This window comes from Kwoniella shandongensis, chromosome 1 (genome assembly GCF_008629635.2).
Source record: "Kwoniella shandongensis chromosome 1, complete sequence".
Taxonomy (NCBI): domain Eukaryota; kingdom Fungi; phylum Basidiomycota; class Tremellomycetes; order Tremellales; family Cryptococcaceae; genus Kwoniella; species Kwoniella shandongensis.
Window position 1 is genome coordinate 1 of NC_089287.1, and position 22485 is coordinate 22485.

General features: G+C 51.5%; 11 protein-coding genes across 11 annotated transcripts; 4 read left to right on the top strand and 7 right to left on the bottom strand.

Annotated features, from left to right (window-relative positions):
• Positions 1-311: 311 nt before the first annotated feature.
• CI109_100001 (uncharacterized protein) lies at positions 312-1799 on the top strand (the record flags this gene model as incomplete). Its single annotated transcript, XM_032007149.2, has 2 exons — positions 312-672; positions 877-1799. 2 exons carry the CDS (start codon positions 312-314, stop codon positions 1797-1799), a joined length of 1284 nt encoding a protein of 427 aa, XP_031858646.2.
• A 380-nt stretch (positions 1800-2179) lies between these two features.
• CI109_100002 (uncharacterized protein) lies at positions 2180-3124 on the bottom strand (the record flags this gene model as incomplete). Its single annotated transcript, XM_065966710.1, has 4 exons — positions 2180-2312; positions 2367-2624; positions 2667-2886; positions 2968-3124. 4 exons carry the CDS (start codon positions 3122-3124, stop codon positions 2180-2182), a joined length of 768 nt encoding a protein of 255 aa, XP_065822782.1.
• Positions 3125-3530: 406 nt separating this feature from the next.
• CI109_100003 (uncharacterized protein) lies at positions 3531-6193 on the bottom strand (the record flags this gene model as incomplete). The annotated part of the gene is made up of 7 exons (XM_032007147.2): positions 3531-3709; positions 3763-3798; positions 3846-4211; positions 4261-4595; positions 4649-5127; positions 5177-5399; positions 6069-6193. The coding sequence occupies 7 exons, from the start codon at positions 6191-6193 to the stop codon at positions 3531-3533; spliced, it is 1743 nt and encodes a 580-aa protein (XP_031858644.2).
• Positions 6194-6738: 545 nt separating this feature from the next.
• On the bottom strand, positions 6739-7743 carry CI109_100004 (uncharacterized protein; the record flags this gene model as incomplete). Its single annotated transcript, XM_032007146.1, has 3 exons — positions 6739-7192; positions 7313-7398; positions 7450-7743. The coding sequence occupies 3 exons, from the start codon at positions 7741-7743 to the stop codon at positions 6739-6741; spliced, it is 834 nt and encodes a 277-aa protein (XP_031858643.1).
• A 518-nt stretch (positions 7744-8261) lies between these two features.
• CI109_100005 (uncharacterized protein) lies at positions 8262-9792 on the bottom strand (the record flags this gene model as incomplete). The annotated part of the gene is made up of 3 exons (XM_032007145.1): positions 8262-8672; positions 8742-8870; positions 8944-9792. 3 exons carry the CDS (start codon positions 9790-9792, stop codon positions 8262-8264), a joined length of 1389 nt encoding a protein of 462 aa, XP_031858642.1.
• Positions 9793-10353: 561 nt separating this feature from the next.
• On the bottom strand, positions 10354-12390 carry CI109_100006 (uncharacterized protein; the record flags this gene model as incomplete). The annotated part of the gene is made up of 7 exons (XM_032007144.2): positions 10354-10486; positions 10536-11240; positions 11299-11403; positions 11474-11705; positions 11759-11875; positions 11931-12011; positions 12093-12390. The coding sequence occupies 7 exons, from the start codon at positions 12388-12390 to the stop codon at positions 10354-10356; spliced, it is 1671 nt and encodes a 556-aa protein (XP_031858641.2).
• A 719-nt stretch (positions 12391-13109) lies between these two features.
• Positions 13110-14489, top strand: CI109_100007 (uncharacterized protein; the record flags this gene model as incomplete). Its single annotated transcript, XM_032007143.1, has 2 exons — positions 13110-14001; positions 14068-14489. The coding sequence occupies 2 exons, from the start codon at positions 13110-13112 to the stop codon at positions 14487-14489; spliced, it is 1314 nt and encodes a 437-aa protein (XP_031858640.1).
• Positions 14490-14582: 93 nt separating this feature from the next.
• CI109_100008 (uncharacterized protein) lies at positions 14583-15982 on the bottom strand (the record flags this gene model as incomplete). Its single annotated transcript, XM_032007142.1, has 6 exons — positions 14583-14646; positions 14704-14912; positions 14983-15146; positions 15206-15292; positions 15346-15670; positions 15797-15982. The coding sequence occupies 6 exons, from the start codon at positions 15980-15982 to the stop codon at positions 14583-14585; spliced, it is 1035 nt and encodes a 344-aa protein (XP_031858639.1).
• A 635-nt stretch (positions 15983-16617) lies between these two features.
• On the top strand, positions 16618-17535 carry CI109_100009 (uncharacterized protein; the record flags this gene model as incomplete). The annotated part of the gene is made up of 4 exons (XM_032007141.1): positions 16618-16866; positions 16928-17077; positions 17138-17255; positions 17324-17535. 4 exons carry the CDS (start codon positions 16618-16620, stop codon positions 17533-17535), a joined length of 729 nt encoding a protein of 242 aa, XP_031858638.1.
• Positions 17536-17598: 63 nt separating this feature from the next.
• On the bottom strand, positions 17599-19673 carry CI109_100010 (uncharacterized protein; the record flags this gene model as incomplete). Its single annotated transcript, XM_065966711.1, has 10 exons — positions 17599-17841; positions 17909-18061; positions 18121-18232; positions 18287-18382; positions 18443-18510; positions 18561-18673; positions 18727-19054; positions 19117-19357; positions 19414-19570; positions 19634-19673. 10 exons carry the CDS (start codon positions 19671-19673, stop codon positions 17599-17601), a joined length of 1551 nt encoding a protein of 516 aa, XP_065822783.1.
• A 734-nt stretch (positions 19674-20407) lies between these two features.
• CI109_100011 (uncharacterized protein) lies at positions 20408-22232 on the top strand (the record flags this gene model as incomplete). Its single annotated transcript, XM_032007139.2, has 7 exons — positions 20408-20558; positions 20615-20887; positions 20951-21033; positions 21088-21137; positions 21208-21485; positions 21539-21913; positions 21973-22232. 7 exons carry the CDS (start codon positions 20408-20410, stop codon positions 22230-22232), a joined length of 1470 nt encoding a protein of 489 aa, XP_031858636.2.
• Positions 22233-22485: the final 253 nt, after the last annotated feature.

Sequence of the window (22485 nt, forward strand, 5' to 3'; positions counted from 1 at the left end):
CCTAACCCCCTAACCCCTAACCCCCTAACCCCTAACCCCCTAACCCCTAACCCCCTAACCCCCTAACCCCCTAACCCCTAACCCCTAACCCCCTAACCCCTAACCCCTAACCCCTAACCCCTAACCCCTAACCCCTAACCCCTAACCCCCTAACCCTCGAATAAGGTAACATCCGACTCCTGTTGCACACGTTCCCACGCTTTCGACGATATATACTTCCTGATACTTGACGCTCAATCATGATAATGCATCTCGGTTCCCGTTCAAGCTGGACTCATGCTTTTAAGTGCGACCACCACACCATCCCTACAATGGCTGGCATCGAAGTCGCATCGTTCATCTTCTCCTCCATCTCCCTTCTCGTGACGCTGTACGGCTGGTATCTCTCCGTTCGTAAAGACTTCGACATGTACACTTACATGACCAGCGACCAGCGCGAAGCTTGTCAGCGACTCATATCGAATCGTAGGGACGACGCCGGTTCCCCTCGCATTGAGAAAGCAACGTCATACTATCCGAGCGACCTGGTTGACGTCGAGATGCATTACAATTGGCTTCTCCGAACGCTAAGGTACATTACGGTCCACCGACCTCAGCTCAATTTTGTTGGATTCCAGCTCGAGATCACGAAAAATCTCTCTCAGGCTTCACCGAGCTCAGTTCTTTACCTGTGTGAACTTGCCAGGCCTTCACCTGATTATCAACAGGTCCTTCAGAGACAAATGGACTTTACTTCACGCTCAAGCTCGTCAATGCAGCCACCAGCATCCCCGATCGACCCTATGCGGCTCGGGCTAGTGCCTTCAGCCCACTCTCCTACGCGCCCCGAGCAGGCCGTCACTCCCGTACCAACAGGCAGCCCAACTTGATCCCTAGGGGCACTACTGAACCCGGTACTGCACTTCATGTCGCGGATGTCACCGAGGAACGAGGAGCAACCTCCGCGCAAAGAGAAGACAGATGAAGAATCAGGAGTGGCTACGAATCAGGTCGCGGATAACGCCATACACAACTTGAACCAGAGATTACCCTTGAGCGCGTCGAACGTCGACCCACCTTCGCGTTTATCTGACGTCCTAACCACTCCTCCGCCTGTTGAGAACGGGGCTCTCGAGCTCTCCAGCGACTCAGGCCAATCTCAGCAGCAACCCGGCATATCTCAACACGATGCTACCGCTTCCGCACAGACTTCCTCGTTACCAGTGCCTCAACTGCCGTCCATAGCTCCATTATACCGCTCTCAATTCTTGGAGACTCTACAGCTCAGGCGCAGTCGTATTCCGAACACTCCAATACATGGAACGACGGCGTATGATCTTGAGATAATGCTCGACACCAATAAGCCACCGAGAAAATCGATCCGGCTGGACTCGCCGGAACTGCGTTTCGACGGAGGTCGATGCTTGTTTCTTGCGAGCGCGAAACAGTACTGGGACCTTTTGACGACAGTCTACACCATGTGGGATCGACCGCAATCTTCGGGACCACTGCGCGCGCTGAGTCCTTGGGGGACGACAACCTTTTATAAAGTCAACTTCGAAACATATGCGCATTATGAGCCGACGCCGTATTTGGATAATATTACTGGTCCATGCCGTCACCTACGCGACCACGACGATGTGTGGGCTTTCATGAACGAAGCGAGCTTCTACGGCGATTGTAAGATGGTTCACATGCAAGAAGAGACCGCCCGTCGGATATACAAGTACGCCAAAGATGTCGTTGTGAAGAATGACCTGCGCAGTGCAGACGAAATTGAATCGATAGGCGATGTCCGAGACGCCTGGACTTATTCTTAAGCAGCCGTCGATCTGTTCGATGTCTATCTCGCCAGGTTCGCCTCAGACCACGAGAGGCTATGGCGAGACGCCGAGGACTCAAGATGGAACGATCCCTACCCCGATGCAGTGCATTCAAGACAGAGACTCATCCAAAGCGAAAGCGATCTGAGCAACCTCATGGCGCAGAAACGACCAACCGAGCTGCCTGGGTTGCAGGATTACCAAACATTCATCGCTTCGAAGCTGAGACGATTAATCAAGAAGGCAATAGTGTATGACGATCGCTTTGCCACGATGGGGTTCCAAGAAGGCAGTTTGTGGATTGGTTGAGAGAAATATTTAGTTGTACGGGCGTGTACAAATGGAGCTTGTTATCCGACGTAGCGTATCTAAAACAATTACAAGCTCTTGTCATGCCCGCGCCCAGCCTCATCCAGCTTCTTGACGTGCTCAGAGGAAATCTCAACATCGCCCGCTGGTATCAAACTTTCAATACGTTCTAGAGATGTGGACGAAGTGTACACGATTGCGCTTCACTCATCAGCAATGCCCCGCTCACCGCAAACTCACCCCTTCGCAGCGCACCAACGCAACAATACGTGTTCGGGTGACCTGTGCAGCGCTTGCGCGATATCACTGGCGGTCTCTCGCACGGTGGAACCTGCCCCGTCATCCCATAACGGTTTCAGACTGGAATAACCACCGGGGACGATGTCGTTCTCCGCCATTAAATCGAGCAGGGGTTGGGTTTCGCTTAACACGCTCGGGTGCAGCATGATCATGTTCACCGCGGGTTTCACCTTGCAATCTTCCAGAATCGCCTTCACCTCGTCGTAGCCGAACCTGGGAATCCGTCAGCAAGGTATATGTCGGATGTGAACTCACGCGGATAAACCAATCGAACGCACGAGCCCTTCCTGCTGTAGCTCCTCCATCGCACGCCAAGCGGTCTTGATGTCTGGCTTCGCAGTCCACGTATGATGTATGACGTACAGATCTATGTAGTCGGTGCCAAGTTGTTTGAGACTTTCCTCGCATGCTTGACGCGGTGACATGTCCCCCTCGCTCCATTTGGTCGTGATGAAGAGCTGCTCGCGAGGTATACCTGATTGGCGAATGGCCTCGCCCACATCGCCCTCGTTTCCGTATTCTAAAGCGTAAGCTTAATCTTCCTCATCTAACTCACGCTGCGCGGTGTCAAGGTGCACAAAGCCGTTCTTCAACGCGGTGAGTATATGCGTCACCGACTTGCTTGTCGCGCCGGTCGAACGACGAGTTGCCGAGCCAAATGCGATCCCGGGCGCCGTGTGGCCATCAGAGAGACGGATTCTTGCCCATGTCATCTTGTCGATCAATCATCGAAGGGGTCTAGGCGCCGTATATTTGTTCAAGCAAGCAATGAAGACGTGGATTATGTTGGGAAATGACGATACGAAGCGGTGGATATTATGAACGGTGGGAACCGCACGGCTATCTCGGCAGAATTAGATTGCCCCGCGGATGAGTCGGCCTCTTGACATTGCGCAATCGCACTCCGCCGATAAGCTGACGGAGTGGAGCGAGATACTGAACAGCTTCACGTCTTACATGCTTCTTACATAATGACACGTTCATTCTGTCACACTGACGCTGATACACGTTGCATAATCATAAACCCTGCTACAAAACCGTTCCACGCCATACCCCACGAGCAAACGTCTTTTGACCTGTGATATAACTTCTTTCACTTTTTACGCCAAATATAAACGCCTACTCGTCATCTTGCACATCAATGACAGTCTGCTTCCACTGCCTCGCGGGGATCTTTCGCTTGAACATGATGTCGATCTCTCGGTAAGATCGGCCCTTGAACTCGGGAAGGTAGAAGTAGGCGACGACCCAGCAGAAGAGGGCTGTACCACCCCACACGAAACCGCATTTGCCGCCGACTGGGACGCAGGGTTAGCACTATGACTGGTACATTTAGTGTAGATGAACTCACGATTACCACCGGTAGGGTTAAGCATGTACGAACCGACTGCGATGGGTCAGCGTTGCTTACACATACAATCGCTCGCTACTCACGGAAGATACACGGAATCTCGATGATGTAGTACGAGGCACGACCGATACCAGTGGTAAGAGGCCTGAGTCGGATGGCGGAAGTCTCGGCAATGATTGCCCATGAGACGGGCGCAGCGGCCAAAGTGAAACCGACGGAAACAATTAGACCGAAGATGGCCTGAGCATACGACGAAGCGCTCGACTTGGGAACACACGCGGCAATACCGAGAGCGACAAGCATGACAATGTTGAATCCAGTACCCCAGAGGTAGATGGTTCGACGACCAAAGTAGGTTGTGAGGATCCATGAGAGCATGACGGCGACGGATTGAAGAGCCGAGGTGATGAGTCCAAGAGCGAAAGCAAAGTTCACAGTCATGCCGGCCTCTGCGATGGGGTCAATATATGCTCCTCGCATAGAGAAACACCCACTCACGCTCAAAGAAGTATACAGCCTGGTTCGCAATCAAGTTACCGGCCAAGTTTTGACCAGCGTAAATACCACAAACAATCAAGGTCCTTCGGAGATCACTGCCCTTGAACAACTCGATGTAGCTGGGAGATTTTGTCGATGCTTCATTCTCGACAACACGTCGGATCATCGCAACGACTTCAGGAGAGTTGAGCTGAGATTTACGTCCGAGTCGTTCGATCGATCGCTTGGCCTGCTCGTCCCTGTTGTTACGCACAAGCCACCAAGGGGACTCGGGTGCGAGCCACATGAGGACCATGAGAGGGAGGGGGAACATCCACTGAAGCGCGATTGGGATCCTAATCAAACACATCAGCGAGCTGCACTTGCGCATTCGGATTATATCACTCACTTGTAAGCACTCGAGTCAAGTCTTGGGTTGTAAACGTAGGTGACCGCGCCGACAATGATACTTCCGACAGCCCAGAACAATTGCAAGACCTGAGTCGCAGGAGCACGAAGTCGAAGAGGGACGATCTCACTGCAGTAAGCCGGGGCGTTGGCGATGAAGATACCCCAGGGAAGACCTTCGAGAAGCTGGCTGACGAAGAAAAGAGGGAGCGAGTTGGCGAAGAACATGACGAAGATGGTCGCGTTCATGAGCGTGAGACCGACCAAGGTGGCCCATCGGTATCCGATACGAGATGTCAAGGGACCAGCGAGGAAGACACCGATGAGAGCACCGAGCTGTCCAGCCATTTGCAGGGCAGATTGCCATTTGGCTTCGATGACATACTTGTTGCTTCCAACGTCGAACACACCGTATTTGTTGGCGAACGCGGGGAGAGCGATAAAGTTACCGATAAGGAAGACATCGTAAGATTCCATGATCTGGAAATGGGGTCAGCTACGATCCATAACGTCGTGGTGACCAACTCACAATCATGAAGGACATGACGAACGCCCAGAAACATGCCATGGGGTACGCCTTGACCGCCTCGAGCACGGTCATCTGATGCTCAGCATTCTCAGCCTCGATCGCATCGTCCTTCAACGTCTTCGCGTTAGCAGCACTGAGCGCTGCTGCATTCTCGACATGCTGATCGTACTCCTGCTTTTCGCTGGCAAAGGCCTTCTCCGACGACATGGCAGCTATTCGTTTACTGTGGGAAGGGAAAGTGTGGGGAGATTGAGGGGACCCATAATGTCAGAGACCCCCTGGTTATATATATCTTGCGATGCTCTCAACAATCCACCCTATTGCCTATCTCCGCCGGGCCGCAACATGAGTAATTCCATGTGACGTTCTCACCATCACGGCACAATGAAATTGCCGCTTTACTCGGTGTGTTGACCTCTTTGATCGTATGTCGTGTCTCGATGTCAATCAGTAAAAGGGGCCATCACCGTGCTAAATGTCTTCTCGGCTTCTCTCTCGGTGCCTGAGCGTTTCCCAAGCGAGAAGCAAATGAACAGAAATAACCCACACGACGGGCGAAAGTTCTGCCGCCCTGATAACGCGATGGGGACCGACCCATATGGTATCGCGATGATATCAAAGAGGGACCCCCGCCGCTTTCTCCGCCTGTGGGAAGAGGGGCACACTCCTGGTAATCCGGGGAATGCTGACCACTTGAGGGCCATAATTAGAAACCCCCCAAGGATATCAATCAGCTGTTCACTTGCGGTTAGACTCGTGTGCATTTCGTCATTGACTGACGTGTAGTGCATATTTAAAGTGTGGCTCAGCACCGGGCCGCAAGCGATAAAGGGGATAATTATGCCGGTAAAAGCGCAGTTTTGATTCCACTAGTCTACTTCCACACATGTACCCTCGCGCTGCTCCTCGGTATCCCGCACCTGATGCAGTCTCCTGTAGCATACTTTCTGACATGGAAGCAAACTCAACGGGGGCGGTCTTGTTGTGCTTGCGATGTCTGGATGACTTCGGCGCCATGCGTGGCCAAGGGTGGATGTCGTTGCACGGATGTCACTTTACCGGAATTCGACTACATCGGTGACCCTTTGCATCGATATCATCATACATGATCACAAGGGGGAGACCGGTGCTCCCGTTGCCCCTGCTTAGAGGGAACCACTGGTGTAGATCATCTCAGAAACCCATCCAGATCGAGAACAAACACCTTGCGTCGAACTCCCGGTGGCATATTGAAATTGAAGAAGTGAGCTGCAAAGGAGGACAGCGGGCTATAGGGTCGATGCAAACACCGGCCCGTCAAAATCGCATGAGCATGAGAAGGACAAGGTGATGAAGGATAGACTGAAGACATTTAGGGATCTGCGCCGGTCGTATGGCACGGTAAAACTGACATGCAGCTGTTGGGACTCATCACATCCTCGCATCCTCACATATTCCTCACCACCCGTGTGCTCAGCTACATCGCGCAAGTCAAACATGCATTTGCGATTACGTCTAATGTCGCTGCGAATACTCACGCGTTCGTAGCAACCGTCTATAGTGTTCTATTTCTCATTGACACCTCACAACTTCGCTTGCACTTCTGGCGCACCGGCAAACGTCGTCTTCCCACCCGCGATAATCTCGCTGACCTTGTCCGTACTCTCAACAACCCATTGTGCTCCCTCATCGCTTGTCAGCCATTCACCTCCTTCCACCTCTTTCACGAAGCTCGCCTCCAATCCGGCCTTCTTCAACCCAAAGACATGACTGGTAACTTGGGGTCCGACACCTCTCTGCGCCCTCAGACATGCGATGGCGACGACGGAGGTGAGAATTCGACCGATTTGAGGAGCAGGGAGGGAGGACGGATCAGAGAGGAGAGGACCGTAGTGCGCTGCGAGGATGTAGACGGGGAGGTCGGGGTGGGATGCACCAAGCTTGTTGATCAGCTTCTCGTGGTGAGGTTGGTAGATGTTGTCCCAGAGTGCACGGCCTCTGTTGTTGATCTCGGTGATGTTGGATTCGTCGACGTGTCTGCAGGTGTGGAGATATCAGCATGCAGTAATCATAAGCGTGATTGAGAACAAGTGATAGCGAATAGGGGGAAAGGAGTTGTGGAGAAGGAAGTGAGATCATCCCACGCGGTTTACATACCGGTACGACTTGGTGTCCAAAGCAGCGAGAACGTCCTCGGGCAGATGTCCGTGGAACGCACCGAGACCGTTGATAGTTCGTGGGATCTGCTGCGGTCAGCTATGTCTTCACAACACACACATAGTAATTGTGCTCACCCCGTTGAACGAGATACACTTCAATCCAGCTTCCCTGATAATCGCAGCATCCGTCGACTTCTTCCCCGCGTAATCCCACAAATGTCCCAACGCCTCTGTCGCATTTACAGTCATAATCGCGGCGGTTCCAACAGTCAACCATGCATCTCTGCCGAGGTTGGAAGGAGCTTTTGATCGAATGGAGTCGAAGAGGTTGGAAATGACAGGAAGAGGTGGTGAAGGGATCGCGCTGGGTCGAGCTGCAGGCAACGCGAGGAGAGACTTGAGAGTCGGCGAGAGCTTGACGGCGGCCATGATGACGTGTCTATGCACGATGTGACAAAGCGTATATGCACAAGGAGATGGAATGAAGTGAACAACAAAGAGAAGGATGTTCAAGTTACTTTTTTATCAACGGTGTCTATTGATAGCATTCACAGTGACGTCTCCTGCGATCACACCCGACATTTCGGCCAACAAAGAGGCCGATTTCAGGGGCAAGATCTTCTTCATCTCATGCTTAACAACGACCAAGGTGATTACATCGACCAATCATAAGAGAAGATCAGGATCAGATACATCGTCGACGGGGTTGCTGAGATGTACGGAGAAGTACGCGTTTGCGCGGACCAACCCTTAAAGACTGTCGGCTTGCGGCTACAGCTACGACGCCGAAAATGTTCCAGTATGACTGACCGTGAAACCATGCATACAACCAAAGTCCTCCCGGAACAGACTACGATACAACAGTACAACGACCACAGAGTGTCGACCAAAAGGCAACACAATAAAGGCTCGACGACCTTTCGACAACATCTCCACTGACACTGCCGCTACAGGTTCTCCATAGCCACCTCTGCTTGCCATCTACCCCATCTTCTTGCCGCTCGCAGATACACCGGAAACCCAAAGACAGTCGCGACTCCTACTGGTAACAGCGCGATCACAGCGATCGTCGAGAACAGCGTGATGAGCGGTTTGATGAGAAGGAAGTACGATAGCGCTGAGTAGGAATAATGATCGAGGAACATGGCGTAAGAGCACTTCATGAATCGTTTCTCCCAGATGAACTCGGTGGATAAGGATGCCGATTCGAGATTGCTGGATGGGAAATGAATCGAATTGGGAGTGGATATGGGTGTGTTTGGTGAGGAGCGGGGGACGATACGGTGAAAGATTGGATGATATGTTGGGAGTGGGTCAGTCGGTGATAACGGTTGGTGGTGGTACATCTGCATTATAGTCTGTGAAGACAACGGGCATCAGGATTGAACACTGTCGGACACACAGGTCTGCATACATCGCCCACTCACCTCGAGCCGTGCAGCAGAACGAGATATAAACAAAGTCAACCACCACACCGCCGCTCCAATGGGCAGGGTGATGAGCAGCGCTGTCCCCGCAAGAGTTCCAACAAGTAGCGGAGGCCATACAAACAATGCCTGCGTAGTCTCAAGCATCAGCATCGACTCTCACGATGACATTGCTACCGCACAGCAGACATATCCCACTCACGAATGGAAAGTTCAGCAACACCAGATGCAACAAACATCTCCAGTACTCCCCTCTTCCTACTGGTCGCCAAAATCTCTTCCAGCCGTTACCCCAACCCCCAACTTCCTCGCCTTCCTCCAAATCTCCACACCATATCGACTTCCAAGTACCCCTCCGCTTCCGCAGCTGTCCGCCCTCGACTTCTCCGTTCGCAGCCTCGGTTCCATGCCCCAGAAGCGGCGTTCTTTCGTCAACGAGTCCAGTGGAATGAACTTCTGGTGTGGAAAGTGCTGACCTTGTCCGTCGAGTGGGATGTGAGTTGGACGTTGTACATCTTGGTCGTGCTCTCTCGTGCGTATATAACGCGGACAGTGTACTCGCACGGTGTCTTTGCGCAGCTGTCCCGCCGACTTCATGCCCATGTCCATGTCCTAGTTCTTGACCGTGTCCCAGTGTCGGTGAGCCATCCAGTGGTAGCAAAAGCTCGCCCTGTGATCCTAGCGTGGGGAACGTAACACCCCTTGGACTTGAACGACTGCTTCCACCACCAGACTCAACCCTCATAATCGGATGATCCCCAACGCCATTCCCGTTCCCACTGCGTATATTGAACGACGCATAGGGAGGAGGTTCTTCGCCCCCTTGAGGTTTGCTAGGGTCTAGAAGGAAGAGTGACGATCCGTCGGCGGTGAGAACGTAGATTGGTTGTTGAGGTGAAGTCGGGCGCGAAGAAGTAGGAGCGTGGGAATGCTGGGATAGGTGAATGGGATCGGAGGGTGATCGAGGGAGTCGGGGTGGTTTTGGTCGACTGGTGAGTGTCTGCGATTGAGACTGAGAGTGAGGAGAGGCCGAGTGAAGAGATTGCGACATGGTTGTGAACGAGCGGGAAGGGAGGAAGGAGAAAGATCAGGACGTGTCCGATAGATTGGAGAGTCGCGTGGAATACAGTGTCGGCTTGTCAATGTGGATGTACAAACATAACACAGCTCAGCTCCGTAGAGCGAGTTCCTGTCAATGAGTCGATGTGACCTTTTGGATGATGTGATGAGCAGTCAAGAGGAGAAGAAAGAGAATTGTGAAAGAGAGAAATGATAGGGGGGACGAAGTTGTTGAAAATGAACCATGTGCTTTTAATTATCACCAATTAGGTTATCACGCACCAAGACATGTACATTCACAGCGCTTATCAAAGGGCTACGTACTTTGCAATACAATGTCGACACAGTATGTGCTTGCATGGATGAGTCTATCGCAAGAGTGTATATAGAAGATGCAAGGTATGATATAGATAGGATATGCGAGCGTGACACTATAGGTATAATTGTTTCTCCGAAAGCACAATGACAGGCAGCACAAACACACGATCCGCAAGAGAAATCTTATACACTGTCCGCAGCGTCAGCCTCGCACTTCCCCAGTGGACCCGCTGACTCACCTCATCATCGAAATCAGACGGAACTCGTGCCCGCCATCAGGATCGGACGTTTCTTCGAGCACTTCACAGGTGACAGTATGCTGACCAGGAGGAAGATTATCTCGTATAGAGTCAAAGCGGCCGATATTACTGATCACACAGTGAGCATGAACATCCATCACCTTACTAAGCCACTCACATATCGCCCTTGTCCCACCAGCCCACAATCTTCACACTTCTGTCCTTCTCCCCATCCACCCAACATTCGATCGTTCCCAGACCAAACGTCTTGCTCTTCAACGAGTACATCTTGACAACCCCCACGTTCGTCTCCATCTCGAAGCTGATCGTCGCACCAGGCGTCCTCGCGACCATGTACGGCTTGTCAAGGTGCTCCGGGTGAACCCAGTGTTCCCATCCTACGTTGGCGGAAGGCGTGAGGTTGAATTGCGGTTCCTTTGCACGGGTCGACAAGCAGGTAGGATGGAAGGGAGGGACGATGAAGTTCGGATCGGGATTCCAGCCGTTCAGTATTCGCATCCGAGGCATGAGACCATATTCCAAAGGTGTTGACCACATCCCCGGCATCAGCTCTCCGACATGTTGATCTTCTCTCGGATTGTCACGCCATGACCTGGAGTGCTCAGGCCAGGATATCTGCTGCTCCGCCAATCTTTCGTCTTGGAGTTGAGCGTCTTCTGGTGTCTGATTCTGGTCTGAGGTTGTTTGAGCGATAGTGGATAGAAGCGGAGAGACGTCGTCGGTAGTGTCAGGTGGAGGAACAGCGAAGTCCTGCTCTGACAACATCTCACAAGCGACGTCCTTGACAAAGCTGGCGATAAGCATGCCGAGATCACGGTGTCCTCGACCGTTGAAGTGACGAGTGTCCGGATTGCCCCATCCGCTGTGCACGACGTATCAGTAAAGGCCACGATGTGAGATGGACTTTTGATGTGACTCACTCGACGGTGAAGTACGGTCTGACTAGCTGAGGATACCTTGCAAAGTGGTTGGCGAGGGGGTGCCGTTGATTGATCACGGGGACGTCGTAATATTGCGCGACGGGTCTGATTGTCGATAAGGTTAGTTAATCCTCCCAATCCCACCACGCCCAACGCAGTTCATCCTTTCGCTTACAGGTGCATTCGTCCTCCTCCACCACCCATTCCACCACTGCTGAACGCCATCGCCTCCACTAGCATCACTGCTGGCCTATTCGGCATCTCCAACAACCCTCGAAGCAGGTTCTCCATATTCTCGACGTGCTGCAATATTCCCTCATCGTTCACTGCAAGCTCGACGAGGACGAGATCAGAGTTGGCGGGGATGTGTAGAGGGAAGCAGAATGAGAAGTAGTCTGATCCGGTAGCTAAGGAGTGGGCAAAGTTGGTTTATATCTACAATAGCAGACACCAAACTCACCTGGAGCGGCTCCGTTGACTTCCGTGACCTGCACATCTTCCCCAACGTAGTCGTCAAGCCACTGCCAGAAACGGTGAAACCAGATCTCATCCTTCTCGACATGGTGGCCTTTCGTTACTGAGTAAGGTTGATGTGTTAGTTCACCTGGATTATGGATGCTAGAGCTACTTACTGCTTCCTCCAATTACTGATATTACAAGCGGTTCACCCCGTAGCGCTTTGTGAAGGAACCGTGTAAAGCGGTGGTGAGATCCTGAACGTACCAAAATCAGTCTATGATCGATATTGCGTCGATCACATCCCATATGCATCGTTCAATACACCTCACACTCACCCTCGTAAGCCCTGCTCAATCTCAAGTTCGTCCTCCCGTACTCCTTTTCTAATTCACCGTCGATCTCACAATACCCCCTCATCCGCTCTATACGATCCCTCACACGGTAATCATCCTCCTCGAGACCAACGATCCCACCTTTCCCGCTTGTCGACGTCGATGGCGAGCCCCAAAATGGGTTCGGGATGAAGGATGGCCGAGGTTGGTGGGTATTATGAAGGTAGAGGATAAGGACGATGCCGGATAGCAGAGCGAGCAAGGCATGAGGTCGTCGAGATGGCGAGACTGGTATGTACATGACTGGGCGATACCACTACGTTCGGTGCTGCAGCGATGGAATGGTGAATGACGAGACGTTGGATCAAAAGCTGCCAGCTCGATACACTAGCCACATCGCCTTGGCGAGAAGAAAACCCTTGCTGCGGATTTGTAGACCGGTCCAAGTTAGCTAGTGAGATGTTGGCGGGTTATGCGCAGTTTGACAGTCCCGATAGCCAGTATCACAGATGAATGAAGAGGACAGAAGGTTGCCGAATGAGATGTGGGATGTAGTGTGATAAGATGAAATGAGATGGGAGATGTGAAATGTTTGAAAGTGTGAGATTAGATGCGGGAACGCGGTGATTACATGCGATAAGCTCTTTCTGCCTTGGCTCTATGAAAACTACCTTCTTCCTCATTCGCGTGCATGTTACTGCCGCACCTCTCATCGCTAGCACCTACCTGTGCCTTGCTCTCATCCATACGCTGAACAACACATCCGTAGATATGGTCAATGTGCCCACTCCGTCCTTAGCCTTTGCTATACCCGTAGTTGCAGCAGCACTCACGATAGGCACGCTGATCAGCAGCTGGTGATATGGTACACTCCGCGTGCCTATGTTTTGTGTGGTTCCAGATCCTTCCGGTTCATTACCCGATTGTTGATTCAAGTCTGATTGCTTTTCCTTCTACATCTCCATATCTTCCATTCATGATAAACTCATCTTCACACCTTACACAACCCACACTCTCACAATGACGATGGCCGCTCAACCTCCTTCATCCCCATTCACATTCCCTACCCCATCCTCATCATCCTTCATCACACCGTCAAAGAAACGTAGAGCAGCGTCGCCTCCACCCTTTCCCTCTCCGTTCGGTACCACTGCGCCTCCTTCACCGTGGGCAACGACGTCCAACAATCCCCAACCATCACCCGCAAACCCAGATGACACACCGCACAGAGACAAGAGACGAAGACCGAATCTTGCCAATGGATTCTCAAGCTTATCAATCTCGCCAAATCTAGAGCAGACGTCGCGTGATCAACTCCCACCGACACACGACAACTTCGATCACGATGATGACGAAGGGATCGGATTGACTCCTCATACGGATCGAAACGATCTTCGCGTCGAGATCCTTCCCGAAGTGACAGTACCGCAACACAACTCGCATAATCACCACCACCATTCTACTCGTCATCACTGGTCGATCCCTAATCACGCTGGACCTTCTTCCTCCTCCTCTTCCACCTCACCTACAGGATCGAGCGAGGAAAACTACGATTCCGACGCAACCTATACTCGTACACGCCACGGAAGATATGCAGGTGTAGCACAACAGGCAGACGAGGTGGTCCAACCTTCCGATCCTGCCTCAGCTCGAACATCGCCGTTAGGTACCACCTCAACGGAACTTGGCGTGGAAGATGTCACCGTATCACCTGGAGTTCGGCGGAGGAGATCCCAGGAAGATGCAGAGTACGAAGATAGAATGAACAAGAGACAGAGATCGGCCGGTGGGATGGACGTGGATATGAATGGCGGACAGCCGGGAGACGAAGAGGAGAATATAGAAGAGATTTCGAGTAGTAGAAATACACGCAGGAGAGGGAAAACGGTCTGGTATGAGCCAGAGAAGGATCGTGAGTTTGACCTTGTTACACTCCTTATCTCTTAGCATGAAACGCCTTGACTGACCTGTTACTTAGGTATCGTCATCACAGCCCTTTCAGACTCATCTCGATCTTCTTCCCGATCTCCATCACCCGACTCGATCGAAAATCATCTCTCTCAGCCTGGCTCTCAAGGCTTCACCCTGTCCCCTTCCCTCCTCACACATCTACTCAAAACACAGCGCGATAAGCTCAATGGACCTCTCGGAGATATGTTGAAGAATGACAAGAGCTTGATACTCTACAAACCGTTGGGCATACACCCTGGAGGATGGACGGAGCCCGTTGTCAAGAGCTGGGAGAGTCATGAAGAGGATTCGGGGAGATTTGAGGAGATCCCAGAGGACGAGCAGTTTCCGGACAGTGTTTCGGCTGCGCACACGGATGCGGACATGGAGGTGGAAGGTGGACAACAAGCTTGGGATGGAGATGTGGATATGGCAATGGACGTTGAGTAGTGCGCACCCGCTCGAACATTCTCTCACTAGTTGTAACAGTATACAATGACTCAAGGATAGATATGCATGGCACTGACGCAGATCCCATCTCATCTATGTTGCTTTCTCTACTTTGACCGGCTTGTTGACAGGATTCACAGGTATACCTGTCTCCATGCTACAGTGTCACTCGTATCAGCTTGATTCACGTATAGGCTGTGATCGCTGCACTCACTACTGCTTCACATTCGCGAACACCTCTCTTTCACCTCTGTGGATCGTACCCTTTGTGAAAGCACCCACGTGAGGTTGTATGGTCACATTGTCAAGCTTGTACAGCGGTGAATCTTCACATGGTTCTTTTGTGAGCACGTCGAGTCCCGCGGCTGCGATCTTCTTGCTTTCCAATGCGCGAATCACTGCGGGCTCATCGAGGACAGCACCCTAGACCAGGCAATCAACTTGAGTCAGCCCGGAATCATACGCAATGAGATGCACTGTCGATATCACCCACCCTCGCCGTGTTGACCAAGAACACGCCGTCCTTCATCTTTGATATAGCTTCTTCGTTGATCAAGCCCCGTGTCTGTTCTGTCAAGGGGGTGTTGACGGAGATGACATCGGATTGAGCAAGGAGTTGATCAAAGGTCACGTAGGTGGCACCGAGCGCCTTCTCCTCTACAGCAAGACGTTAGCTGGATCCCCACATCCGGCTGTAAACTCATCGTCCGATTCACCTGCCTCTGTTAGTCGCGTTCGGTTGTAGTAGATGATGTTCATGTTCCATGGCTTGGTCTTTCTCGCCATACTTTTTCCAATAGCGCCTGTAACATTGTCAGTGATCGTCAAACCTGTTGAGTACGTAAATCGTGCTCACCAAGACCGATGAAGCCAATGGTCAACCCATAAGGATCAGTACTCAACTCCAATCCCTGTCTCCACTTTCCCGCTCTTGCATTCTGTTCTGCCTGATAAACACCCCTGAGTGCCGACAACATCAAGATGATACCCATATCCGCGGTTGCTTCTGTCACTGCGTTAGGGGTGTTGGAGAGATAACATCCGTTCTGGGCAAGCCAGGGGTGATCGACATCGTCGTAGCCTGCTCCACCTTGGGCGAAGAGACCGCAATAGCCTGGTTGGTCGAATAGCGGTCCGAGGAGGTCTGGATGGAAGGGAGAATACGCGGCTGTGCCGAAGAGCTACAGTAGATGCACGACACGTCAACGATGATCTCATTTTGTAGCGTGCTGTCTCAAGCGCAGACAACGATGGCGGTGACACAAGCATAGGATAGTTTTATAGGCAATATGACATGCCCAACTCACGACGTAAGCAGCATCAAAAGGACCGTGCTCGTCACACAGCTTCTTGATCTCCCCAATGACCTGTTTCCTATCAGAAGGTACGAAGTAGTGGATATCATACTTGTCTGCGAGCTCTGTCCACTCATCCACTGCGAAACGAGGGTATCCGATGCCCAAGATACGACGACGGGCGGGAGTGAGTGTCATGTCTGTGTGTCGATTCAATTAAGATATCAGAATGGTGGTGATTGCGCCTACGAGGTGCGATGTGGATACAAACGGTCTTGGAAGTAACGCTCTCCGTTGGGGATGTTTATACGTACGATCAACGAAAAGTCGATGAACGTTGACTTGCAAGCTATTTCCGGTAGTTATCAATCTGTTCTACAATCTCTGTCGGACTTGACCGTCCCGTTCTCCATCGTAATCTTCCAATGAGATCCTACGATCCTGCAATCAGTCGGGTCTGACCGACTACTCAGTGGGTGATTGTGCAGCCCGTGCCATCGCGTGCTTTGTCTAGTCTAGCGTCGCTCGACCTTGTCCCATATTATTGCGTTTCATCGGGCCCGATCATGCGAAGCGACGGCTTATCCGTGAAGTCGGATTTGACCGTGAGAGTGGGCTTCCGATAAGGGCGAGATACCGCGCCGAGACGTTATTTGCAAATGGTGACCCGGTGTTCAAATGGACATAACGACCACTAGTGTGTGATCTTGGGATCCCATGACCAGATTTGTTAGTGGTCCAATCTCATCTTCGAAGGGACTTGATTGTGACGAAACGCCTACTCAATCTTCTCGTGAGCTGCATTACGGAACTGAACCGTGTCACCAACGACAATGCCAAGAAGAACGCCAAATCTCGGTGTATTGCAACTCAAAACGACATTCCCCCGACCTCCAGGCGATGTAGGTCATCCTGCCTCATGGGGTGATATTCCCGTCGTCATACGGATCGTAGAAGAAGCGGTGGGCGATCTGGTGGTTGGTGGAGGGTGGGGAGAGGACTTGGTAGATGCGTTTGTGCGAGAGGGTCAAAAGTTGATGGAGGAAGAAGGTTGTGTGGCCTTTGTGACGAGTTGTGGCTTTGTGAGTTGACGTGAAACTCGTCTGGAAACGAGATGCTGACCATTATCTGGTATCTGTGCAGCTCGCAACGATGCATCCGTTGTTGGTGAAACGACTCCCATTCATGGGCACGTCCAGTCTACTCCAAGTTACATGGCTACAACAGACTTTCTTCCCTGGACCGAACGCGAGCAAGGCGGTCGGCGTAATCACGTTCAAGAAGAGCGCACTGGTGAGTGACACACCAGCTCAAATGACATGGCTACAACTCTTAGCTGATCCGCGACTTCAGACAACAAAGCACTTGACGAGTGTGGGTGCGCATCCTGATACACCGGTGTATGGTCTACCGGAGGACGATGATCCGTCAAAGGCGATCTTCAAAGCGGTGCTGGCAGAAGTCATCCCATGTGAGCGGCTTCTTCCACGTTTGTTGAATCAGTGTATGCATTAGCTTACCATAGTCTTATCTTACCAGATGACTACGCTGGAATGGAAAGCGAAGTTGTCGGCGCCGCCGTGACCTTGATAACGAACCATCCGGATGTCAAGGCAATCGTGTTGGAGTGCACAAACATGCCTCCATTCTCGCATGCTGTCGAGAAAGCGACAGGACGCAGAGTGTGGGATGTCCTGACGCTGGGGAGGTGGTTGTATCAGGGTGCTACACCGAGAGATTATCGATCATAGCTCCTATACATTCACAATGATGCCTACTACACATACAACGGCGATCTTTCATCTATAAGTCCATCAAGCTTCGATAGCAACACCATTGACACCCGTCGTGATATCCTCCACATCTTTGCCCACCTTGACCTCACCCTTGTCAATCCACTTCCAATCCTTCTCCTCTGCCATCTCCAATGTTGCAAGATTTCTACCCGACATCTCTCCTTCTTCAAGTCCGTTGGCATGGTGACCGGGCACACGACTTCGCCAGTGCCAAAGGGGTGTGAACTGGTCCTGCTTCTTCTCTAGTGCGTTCACAACGTGCTAAACAAGCATCAGCCAATTAGCATGTTGAACTTCGCGTCAAAGATGAAGTGGGTTCGCAACACACCTTTCCTAAAACAGGCAGGAATTTGAAACCATGTCCTGATCCACCCGAGGCGACGAACAGACTATCAGAGTAGCCTGGGACATAGTCGATCACGAAAGAGTTGTCGATACTGTCGGTGTACCAGCACATTCGTGTATCGGTGATCCCAATGCCCTGTGATAGAATAACTTCCGGTCAGTGCGTGTTCAGCGATATGGATCAAAGTCACTCACGGTCAGCTCTGGGAAGATCTCGCCGATGACTTGCTTGAGATAGGTGATTGCTTTCTTAGGCAGATTCACCGCTCTGTCCGCGGTGTACTTGGTTTTCGGTGTGGAAATGCGTCTGTCAGCCGTCGTTAGCTAGTCTACAGTCGCGATGCGCAGCCCATCGACTTGCTTTCCTGTTTTAGGTTGGGTTTGGTAGTTGGTCCATTTACGACCGCGATACCCGATCTTGATCTTCCCTTCCCTTGTCCGAGGGAAGCCGTAAAATCTATCGCGGTAGATTCGTTAGCCATACGTGACAACTATGATGTCAGAATCAGCAACGTACCCTCCGTACTCTGGGCTGTTATGTCCAGTGAGGCCGTAGGACCAGACGGGGAATCGTTCGGGTGAGAACTGTGTCGCAAATTAGCTTGCAGCCTGGCACAGAGCGACCGGTGACTTACCTTGTCCCAAAGGTCGGGTCGATCTTCCGGAAGCGTGATGGTGCAAACAGATCCGGCGGTGGTTTCAAGTAACTCGCTAGCTTCTGAGACCACACTCGGTGTCCAGCCACCGCCTGAATCGGGAATCAATCAGTAACGTGGAACGAGGTTCGCAATAGTGACTCACATGCGACAACCACGACATCTGCTCGATATTCTTTCCCATCCACCGTTCTTAATCCTACGACTTTACGATCATTCCCCTCCTTCCCATCAATTAGAAGATCATCTAGCTTCCCGCTCTCGGGTCCCAGTACGAACTTCACTCCCGCCTTTTCGCAAAGATGACGCGCCCAAGCACATGATTTGTCGGCATAGGTCAACCCGGCAGAAGTGTCGATGAATCCGTCAAGCCCTCCTCCTCCTGCTTGTTTCAAGGCATAGACCTTCTCTTCCCAGTGCGCTGGTAGTCGTCTCTCCAGGTCCCACAAACGGTCCATATCATTCTCGTTGCTCTGTAGAAACGTGCCCAGTCAGCTACGCGGGTGGACTATCCCACAATATGGGCGTCACTCGCCAGGACATGCTGGTACTTTCTCAAGCCCGCTTTCTCCAACTGAACCAGACATTCCTTGTCGTAGTCCGAAAGATCGCCGCCGGAAGATATTCGCAAGAATCCACATGGTACGAAAAGATCGTCTTCCGGTGTCAGACCTTTCGGTAATTGATCCGCGGGGGTGGATCGCAGCAGTTCGTTCCATTCTAGCCAGATTGGTCGTCCGGAAAGAGCCAGATCTTGGTATTCGATCTCATCTCCGCTATAAACGACGAACGTCAACCAGCCTCCACCAAGACGATAACCCGAGGAACTCACTAGGAACAACGATAGATCTTGTTGACGTCTGCGCTGGCGGAATCACATCCTTCAGAGGGATTGTAGGCATTCTGATCATAAGGTTGATAGTCGAACACTGTCACGTCTTTGTATCCCTGTTTGTTAAGGTGGAGGGCGGTAGACAGACCGAACACGCCTACAGATGGTGATGTCAGACAAAGTACTGTCCTGGTTTGTACTAAAAGATGTGGATCCTCACCTGCACCGACAATGGCGATCTTGCTCTCTGTTGTGGTCATGATGTGAAGCCCATCAGATGTGGATGATGCCTATACACTGCTTCAAGCACGTTGGCAAAGGGGATCTAATACGGTAGTAGCACGTTGACTGGGGTGATACTATGCAAGTTGCACTGACGTAGATTAAGCAGTTTGGATATCAATAGTTGTCGACTGCAGGCATGTGTTAGATTGATGATAAGCTATCGACCAAACTCGGTTTCAAACCGATTCGACAATAACAAGATCGGAGGGAAGTTGCCGGTGGGTACGGAGTTCAGACCGCTGAGTAAACTCGGGATGCTCGGGAAACGAAGACGTATCAGCTGGGCGATGTTAAACTTGGATCATCTGATCTCTATTCTCACGGCAATAATTGCAACAAAAAGAGCGCTAAGCCATTACAAGTAGTCCTGAATGACGTGAGAATGGCGAAATGAAATGAAATGAAACGGGCAGACGGCATTGATCGGATGTTCTGGGATGAGTGAGATAAGAAGACGGATTTGACCGAGAGATCGCCCGTCTCCGTCCCCTCTCCCCCACTCACAACACTGATGAAATGATGTAAAGCTTCGGACTTGCCTTATCGTGCTATATTTGGGTAGTGTGCATACTCAGCGACGACCCGCCCTATGTATAATATGGTCGTAATCACTTGGCGCGATCCCCAATCCCAACAATACTCTTCCCCTCTCATCTCCAATCCGAACGAGGTGATTTGATCAGATTGAAGCGGTTTCATCTCGACGATAATGGACAAGCTTAGGACAGAGACCATGATGCCCGACAAGGAACATGCTACGACCAAGGTCGAGGATGTCGAGTTTGAAGACTCCTTCACCGAGGAGGAGAGCAGATCGCTCGTCCGCAAGTTTGATTGGCACATCCTGCCTTTCATCTGGTGTGAGTCTCGACGAGTCGGTACTTTCTTGTGGCTGATCAATTGTGTATACATTCAGGGTGCTACCTGTTCAACTCTCTCGATCGAAACAACGTCTCCAATGCCAAATCAGACGGTATGACGACCGACCTCCATTTCCCCGCCAACGGCTACGGAACCATGTTATCGGTCTTCTACGTACCCTTCTGTACCCTCGTCATTCCAGGTGTCATGCTCACGAGAAAGATCGGTCCACGATTTACGATCCCAGGTTATATGATTGGCTGGGGGGTGATGTCCATGATCAGTGCTGCTTGTAAGAACTTTGCAGGGATGCTCGTCGTTAGGATCTGTCAGTGAACAATTCATGCCTTCATTGTGTGTGGGACACACAGCACTGATCACATTCTTGCAGTACTCGGAGCATTCGAGGCTGGATTCGCGTCATCGCTCATCTTCTACCTCACCACCTTTTACACTCGAGGAGAGCTCGGCAAAGTGAGTCTGTATCCTAAGGCGGTGGTTGCGTTCTTTTACCAATGAATCCTTCAGCGTATTGCCGTCTTCTACTCATGTCAAGCGATCTCAGGAGCCTTCTCTGGGTAAGTTGTCCACAGTGCAGGGCGCCGTTTGATTGGCAAAGCTCACCGTGGATGTCTCGAATTCCCACAGACTCATCGCATACGGTGTATTCCAAATGGAATCGAAACTATGGGGATGGCAAATCCTGTTCCTCATCGAAGGCGCTTTCACCGTCGCTTTTGCGGTCTTGGTCGGTGTTGTTCTTCCCTGGACGCCAGCTACAGCTCGATTCTTGAATCAGCGAGAGAAAGAGGTTGCTCGACTTCGACTTTTGCAAGATGGTTCGACGAAGACGGATACCAAGTTCAGCTCCAAGTCGTTCTTCAAGCCTCTTTCGGACTGGAAGTTTTATGTTTATGGCGGTATTGGTGAGTAACTTTTGCTATTGTATCTAGATTCAGCTGACACGGTTACTTGCCAGCGTTATGTTACGGGATCAGTGCCTCTGTCGCAGGTAACTTCCTAACTCAGATCATCGGTCGATTCCACTATTCCACAGTCAAAACCAACCTGTTTACCGTCGCACCGTACATATTCGGCACGCTATGTCTCAGTGTCACCGCTTGGTCTTCCGATCGATTCAGAGAAAGAGGATTTCATCTGGCCTCGTCGATGGTCTTGGTGTTGATCGGCTGTGTCATTCTCGCTGCTATCCCTGTCACAAGCGTCGGCGTGGGATACTTTGCGGTCTTCTTGATTACCGGTGGTGCTTTCACTCCAAGTGTGCTTTTCCACACTTGGCATCAGTGCAACGATCCCACTGAAGATGGTAGAGCCTTCCGGGTGGCCGCGTTGAGTGAGTCTGCCGTTTGATAGGGAGATTGATCACTTCGCTGATATCGGTTGCCTGCCCAGCGTTCCTCGCCAACTCGGGTGGTATCGTGTCCGCCAACATCTTCCTCGACAAATGGTCGCCCGGCTACATCATCCCCCTCGCTATCACCGCAGGCATCGAAGCTCTCGGTCTGTCCCTGGTCATTGGTCTTCGAATGTATATGACCGTCGACAACCGACGAAGGAATAGGGAACAAGGAGTGGATCTTCAATCAAAGGACGTGCCGACGATGGCGTTGACAGAAGGTCCATCCAACCCGCTCTTCCGACACTTCCCCTAAGGCAGCAGTATGTGATTGATGGTACACAACTCTCTAGAGAGTGCTCTTGAAAAGCTGGAGATAGTTGTAGTAGTGGTTGAGGCAGAGAGTGCAAAGACAAAGAGTTCGTGTCACGGCGTTGGTGAGGACCGGATTGATACAGTTAGTTTCCAGGCGTTTTACATATTCCGAGTTGTAGAGTACATTTGTAGCAGTGTGAGAGCATCTCCTTGAATGAGATTGGGAAAATGGTTGTACAAGTGATATGTTTCAT